We start from the raw sequence: 6,983 nt of genomic DNA, 5'->3' as shown, positions 1-6,983 counted from the left end.
CACACACACACACACACACACACACACACACACACACACACACACACTACATTTGCGCATACACACGCATGCACGCGTGCGCGCGGGTCGACTGCTTTTTTTTTTTATTGACAACGTCTCAACGAGCGAAGACTCATTTGCGATTACGGATCGACGGCAAATATTATATTTACGATTACTTTGTATATTATTATATAGATATTTTGTATTATGTATACGCGGATGCAATCCGAGTAATAATAGCGGATTCGACTGTCTTTATTTTTTACATTTTCTTACCTCTCAAAACTATAAGAAAGAAACGAGAAAAGAGGCACAAGCAAACATCGATCTCCTCTACCTGAGTTTCCTTTCGGTATATTTGAAGTAAACAAAAATTAAAAAATAAAAAAAAAAAATAAAGACGAACGTTATGCTGCCCCGTGGTTAGTTCACTATTATTAGACGACTTTTTCCTCGGACGTGTGAGAAATTTTACATTACGTAATTATACAAAGTGTCTTTCACGCATCGAAAAGTAAAGAAAAAAAAAACAAAAAAAAAAACAAAATGAAACAGACATTTTGATGTATAATGTTATCGAACGGGAATTGAAGTTTTTTGTACGAGGCCGCCCACCGAAAGCGGCCGCAAAATATTCCACGAAGACACGAGGATATATATTAATATTTAAGTAGCTTACTATTATTAACTGATATTACGATTACATACAGAACAAACAAGATGGAAAAAGTAACAATTAGCGTGTGGAAGCTGTTTATACTTAGGACAATGCGTACGTTTACACCCGTGGTTACACTATTATTGCGGATTATTACGAAGTACGAGTAAATAATAATAAATTAGTGACGAGAAACCAAGACCATAAACGCAAACACAGTAGGTAGGCACATCCAGTACAGTAAGATTATTGTAAGAGGAATACTAATAATAATTATAATATGACTGCTCGTTTTATGCTCGGCGCTATACATTTCATTGTCATTATTATATCACCATTTATTAACGATATACATACAAACAAATAAAATGTGTTTATAAATATAATGTGATCTTTACGAAATTTATCGATCTTTATTGATTGAACCCTATACGATGAGTACGTTTATTGTTCTTCGAGTTAATAATTCTCGTAATTTCAATTAGTTTAATTTTATTTTAACGTGGAAATCAGGTATGTATACGCGATATAAATCATCAATTGATTCCTAAGCCGTTTAATTTCAAAGACGATAAATATACAACACGTACGAGTTCGACCTGGTAAGTATATATTTTGTAATATTACTTGATTATTTAAATTAATTGATTGCTATTCTATTCGTAAACAACATTACATATACGTTTTCATGGGGCAACAAACGGTATTGCTGCGATACCAGTCTGTCAAATTATTTCAAGCCCTATCCCTATGTTATAATTTATCCACATAATTAATATTATTGCATGTTCAGAAGTATTTCCAATTTTTATTTACCATTTTTATGGTCACCTTAGGGGGCAAAATCTGGCAAACAGAGGTATCGCCATCTCGCGGTCAACACCTCGAAGCTTAATCACGTGAGTGCGAGAGAGAACGCAACAGCGTGCGACAGGGATAGGTCTCTGCGCCTACCAGGTGGTAACCGAACCAACAAACTGGCTAGCATAGGTTGCCGCATACCAGGGGCACCTCAGCGCCAACGATGTAGCAACCGGATCTATACCTAATTTCGGTTGATATCTAACAGTAATGATAAAACAAAATTGAACCAACATGTTTATTATCTAAAATCTGAAGGTTTACATAACAACAAACGGGTTGAAACGATTTCTGAGGATTACTCGCAACGTAACATTTTACTTCTAATTTGGCGCAATCTTCAACTGTAGCTGTATTCTTTCTTGAAACATTAAAATTAGTAACAGGTAACCGATTTGATCATTTTTTTTTTGCGATAGAAAGTAACTCTCGCAGTAGATTGCTTTTAAAAGAATACAGCTAATAATACTCTTTGTTTATTAATTATCGCTGAATTCTTTTCAACAATGTTCTACTCGACACTGGGATATGTTTTATATTGCTATAATTTAATTTTTAAGTATCTCATATACAACAGCGAATATGGTAACAAATGATGCAGTGTGCAAATCAGTAGACTGAAACGTGTATCAAAATTAGGTTAAGATGTATGTTATAATAATAGAGATGTTTGTATGTAGAAAACCATTATATAGACAGCGCTCCACTTTTTAAAAATATTGGATTTGGTTCTGGTAGATATACTACTAAAATGCAGACAGGTTACTTCAGTGAAACCAGCTTTCTAGATATGTAAAAGTAGACATAAGCATTGTATATGGTCCCTATTGGTCCAAAAATATTTTCGATTGTACTTCGAAAGTACTCATAGAAACAAAACAATGTCTTACAAAAAAAATGTACAATTGATATCAATGAAAAAAAAAAACAGGTGAAACTTATAACGATTAGTGCGTATTATATACTATCTACTTCCTTAACCTCTATATTGGAAATTTTCCTGTGATATATAAAGCTGTTTTAGTTTCTAGATGTATCGCACATTTACTTCGGCAATTTTTATTAACCCTTTATTTACTGGCGGGACTTATAAGTCCCGTGTAACTATGTGTAACCAAAAACTGTTGAAAAGTTCAGTAAATAAAGGGTTAATATAAACTAATAATCTAAATATTACGACAAACTCGCTTCTAGATCGAAAGCATCATATCCGAGGTAGTGTAATTACGAACCTAATTCCTTAGGTAATTCAAACATTTTGTATACTTCCTAGTGTCCTTTACAATTCGTTTTCGAGATATTACAAATTTTAGACTTTTATTAACATTGTTTTTAATTCAGCAAAAAGCGCCAAATAAGTTTTGTTCACCATTAAATTTAATACTTGCAATGTAAAAATCTAAAATTTTCTCACGTTGTTCTTCTCGACTTTTTCTGTGTACCTTCAAAATATCGTAATACACACAGCAGTTGTAATTATTATTTCACTTCTACTTCTCTATTTGACAACATGTTCTGCATTTTTTGCATCGCTTCAAGTGACTATTTATAAGTAATTCCATCTTGAATCGTAACAAGTTCTATTGCGCTTTGTACAATTAATGAACTAACGGTAAATATGACCGACGTCAAAAATCAATGATCCCTTACATTAAATATGTAAGTCACTTTGTGCCGCCGAAATTGGCGATCTATCGAATGCAATAGTACATAGTAGAAATAACAACAATCAAAAGACTGTAAAAATAAGACATAAATAAATATATTTTAATTCTCAAAGGTAATATTTCAATGAAAGACATTTTAAATCAACTGTTTTTCGATACGTGAACTTTTGACTAGAATTCCACAGCTATCGTTCGAAAAAATCTCACTTTCAAGCGAGCAGGATAATTTTTAAAAAATCGCTCAAGTGGTGAGACGCGAATAGTCGAATCAACCTGTTCAAAAGGCTGTGCTGGCCGTAGTGTTCGACTGCACGCCGGATTCCGAATTTGGACGTCCGGCGTGTGGCTATAGCTACGTGGACGCGGCGAGGCTTATCGACGTTGATTCGGTAACGGCAGCTCGAGGTTTAACGTCCAACGAATCGTAGAGCGGAAACTCGCAGCAAAAAAAGCATTTCAAGAAGTGTGGCACCTCGACGTAAATGGACGGCGGTATGGGTATCAGCGGCGATGTTGATTGTTTGTAATAACGGTATTCCGCATTGCTATAACGAAAATAATAACAAGGAATTATTTTAACGGTTCAAGCATTCGGAAATGTTAGTAGGATATCTGTACATATTGCAAACTCGGCACTTACTCGCGATATCTTTCGTCGGAAGCTCTTTCCAACAGAGGCATTCCAGACAAGAATAGAATGATGAAGGTTGTAAAAATTGGGGAAGCTATAGCGATCCATTCGGCGCCTTCGATTACGTTTAACGATATTACGAAAATGCCCCACCATACCACTATCTCCCCAAAATAATTTGGATGCCTGGATAATCGCCATAGACCTGCAATCGAACTCGATTATTGGCATATCATTGGGAATATATAAGTTATCGAAAATAGAAATAGATATTTAATTCTATGAAAATCGTACCGTCGTTGCACCATTTGCCATTATTTATTGGATCTTGTTTAAAGGAAAACTTTTGAAGGTCGGCGTACGTCTCGGCCAATAGTCCTGTTACGAAGAGGCCAGTACCAGCGCTGTCCAAGGTTGTCATAGTTTTGGGAGCCAGAGGAATTTTGTGTCGTGGTGAATTTATGATAATTACCGGTAGACTCACGACGTACACCCATACAGCCTGCAAGCAACTTCAAATTAGTTGGAAATAATACAATACAGCGTCGCTTATGCATGATTCCATTATGGAAAGTGGTGCTTCATCGAACTGTGACATATTATATATTCATATCTGGCAAGCTCAATTTCAATCAATAAAATAGCGGCATATTTGGCAATGGAGGCTGCATCGCAACTACCATTATTTTTGATACATATGTTTGGGTTACATTAGAAAATACTCGATTCATTGGAATTACCTGGAATGTCCAAAATACAGCGAAACGAATTACGTTGCTGCGGCGATCTTCGAATCTCTTATCGCGGCCGATCTTGATAATCCGATATAAAAGATAACCGGACAGACGCACACCCCATAAACAGACGAATATAGTAACCATGAGCTGCCGACTGTCGTAAGGCTAAATAAAAGAAGAAAAACACAATAGAATTGTATAAAAAGTACTACAGAAAATATAAAGGAAAGCATTGGGTTGTCCAGAAAGTTCGTGCCAATTTTTAAGAAACATTCAAAGACACGTTTGAATTTTTATATATATATATATATTTATTGAATTATATATGTAACATTTCGTTACACAATTTTTTCACCTTTTAAGGGGATATCCACATGTTATTTGTTTTTAACCGTTCCGATATATTCAGACCTGTACCGCCTACTAAAAATCGGCATGTACTTTCCAGACAACCCAACGTTTGTAATGGCGAATCCAAGGGTTCTATTTGTAACGGACTCCGTTGTAGATTCGTGATTTATGCAATTCGCGCGTCCAATAATGCGCGCGCGTGCAGAACTAGTTTATAATTAGAGTACCTTGCCCACTTGGCCGAGAAAGAATGTGAGAAGGGCGAGGATGATGAAGTTCATGCCGCCGGCGAAGTCCGTCAATTTGTCCAGCTGGAAGGTCGCAGCGATCGTGAAAAATATAATCTGCATACCGATGGTGACGATCGCACTCACAGCGAAGTGGTCCTCGTCCAAGATATCGACCGCCATTGATCCTCTTTGATTACCCTCTCCTCCGCCGGATGAACTATTTTCGAATCTGGAATTGTTAATTAACCCGTTACAGTACAAGACAAGTTAGCAATTTATAATACTCTTTCGAAGAATATTTGCAACGATAGCAACGCGTTATCCTTGGCAGTTGTGGGACGCCAAGTAAAAAAAAAACTATAGAACGTGTTGCTAGTAGTATACACCAAACCACGGTCAGGCACGAGTAGATCGTATATTGATCAAAAAACTCGATATTATTTCTACTCCGTTTTGTTTCATTCAAGTTTCGATACATCGGAAATGGATCGTAATGAACAAAAGAATGTTTTAAATAACAGCGATTTTCTATACAAAATTGTTTAGATTTCCATTTAATCCTTTAATCTTTAAAAATAGATTGTAATCCGTCTTATTTGAGTAATTGCTGCGGCGCTAACCGTCGCAATGCAGTTCATTTCGTTCGCTATTTCCACAAAAAACTAACTCTTCGAAAATGTCATCGTCGCTGATGTCGTACGTGTCTCCCATATTTCGCTCTTTAATAGATTATCGAATACTTTCACCGACAAAAATAAATATAATGTCAGAAAAAATCGTTATCATTAACTCACCGTTCTTTGAAATTCGTGATTCGAAATTTTTGCATCGTTGCAATCACTGGTTGGTCGTACCTAAAACTATTACACGATAGACAGACGCGTCTGGTCGAAAATTGTTACCAAAATTAAAAACAAATTTAACCAATATGTATCATAATATTCAGACGCCAAATTCTTTTTTTTTTTTTTACACGGTTTCATTAATCACTGCTCAGAGAAAGAGAATTAATTCTATCTTTTTGAAAAAATCGTCGCTTCGTCGAAGTTTCAAGGACTGATTCGAAGATATTTGTTATACATAAATCCATATTCGATGTTGGCGCCGACCAATGAAATCTAAATTGTTGTAAGCCAACGTTGATCTTCACGAAAACGCGGGCATCCGTTCAGAACTACTTTATCATTTAATGTAATTAAATCGCGAAAGAACAAGCTCTTCGGTGTTTCCGGTGACAAGACAATGTCAGCACTGTTCGCAAAGCTAAACTGTTGCAGCTTCGTTACGAAATGAAAGCCGCCAAAACGTTCGTCGTTGAACTGACAATCATCACTGACAACTTATACATTAAAATGAAACATGTAAAGCACGCATCTAGGTTAAATCACTGTCAACTGTGGTAACGCCAAGTAACACAGAGATTTTGGTGCGTTTACGAGAGAGTTGATGCCTCGAATCATCGAGTTTCGTGCCAACACTGTGCGAGGGGCGCGAGATGCATTCGGTGAGGAAACAACGATTACCTCGAGAAAGTGGAGCCTCATGATAGCAGCTATCGGAACGAGTGGATCTAGCCGACGTTTCCAACCTGACGCGGCGAAAGGCAGCGACAGAACTACGGGAGAACATTAAATGCCGAGTTCTAAAACGAGAAATCCATGATCACGTGTCTACAAACCACAACGGTCGAACCGGTCGAACTGCGAGCACATCGTCGCCGTCGTTCGGACGCTCTTCTAGGTCGATCCTTTTCTCGTTCGACAGCCATCTCTCTCTGGTCGGTAGTTTATGGTGTCGATCCAGGGACGACTCTACTGTGAAACCAAGGATAGGAAAAAATCACAG

The 6,983-nt window shown here is 36.8% G+C and overlaps 1 protein-coding gene across 2 annotated transcripts; it reads right to left on the bottom strand.

Annotated features, from left to right (window-relative positions):
• Positions 1-2,398: 2,398 nt before the first annotated feature.
• LOC128891565 (uncharacterized) lies at positions 2,399-6,865 on the bottom strand. 2 transcript variants are annotated; one of them, XM_054151149.1, is made up of 6 exons: positions 6,662-6,865; positions 5,136-5,367; positions 4,561-4,722; positions 4,115-4,322; positions 3,830-4,025; positions 2,399-3,734 (listed from the first exon to the last, which is right to left on the bottom strand). In XM_054151149.1, the coding sequence occupies exons 2-6, from the start codon at positions 5,316-5,318 to the stop codon at positions 3,542-3,544; spliced, it is 942 nt and encodes a 313-aa protein (XP_054007124.1). In that variant the 5' UTR covers positions 5,319-5,367; positions 6,662-6,865; the 3' UTR covers positions 2,399-3,541. The 2 variants fall into 2 exon arrangements, with proteins under 2 accessions (XP_054007124.1, XP_054007123.1); XM_054151148.1 differs by lacking the exon at positions 6,662-6,865 and adding an exon at positions 5,933-6,626.
• Positions 6,866-6,983: the final 118 nt, after the last annotated feature.

Source organism: Hylaeus anthracinus, unplaced genomic scaffold (assembly GCF_026225885.1).
Source record: "Hylaeus anthracinus isolate JK02 unplaced genomic scaffold, UHH_iyHylAnth1.0_haploid 12002, whole genome shotgun sequence".
In the NCBI taxonomy this organism is placed as follows: domain Eukaryota; kingdom Metazoa; phylum Arthropoda; class Insecta; order Hymenoptera; family Colletidae; genus Hylaeus; species Hylaeus anthracinus.
The sequence above is the reverse complement of the archived record's forward strand: the minus strand, read 5'-3'. Positions and strand labels throughout refer to the sequence as shown.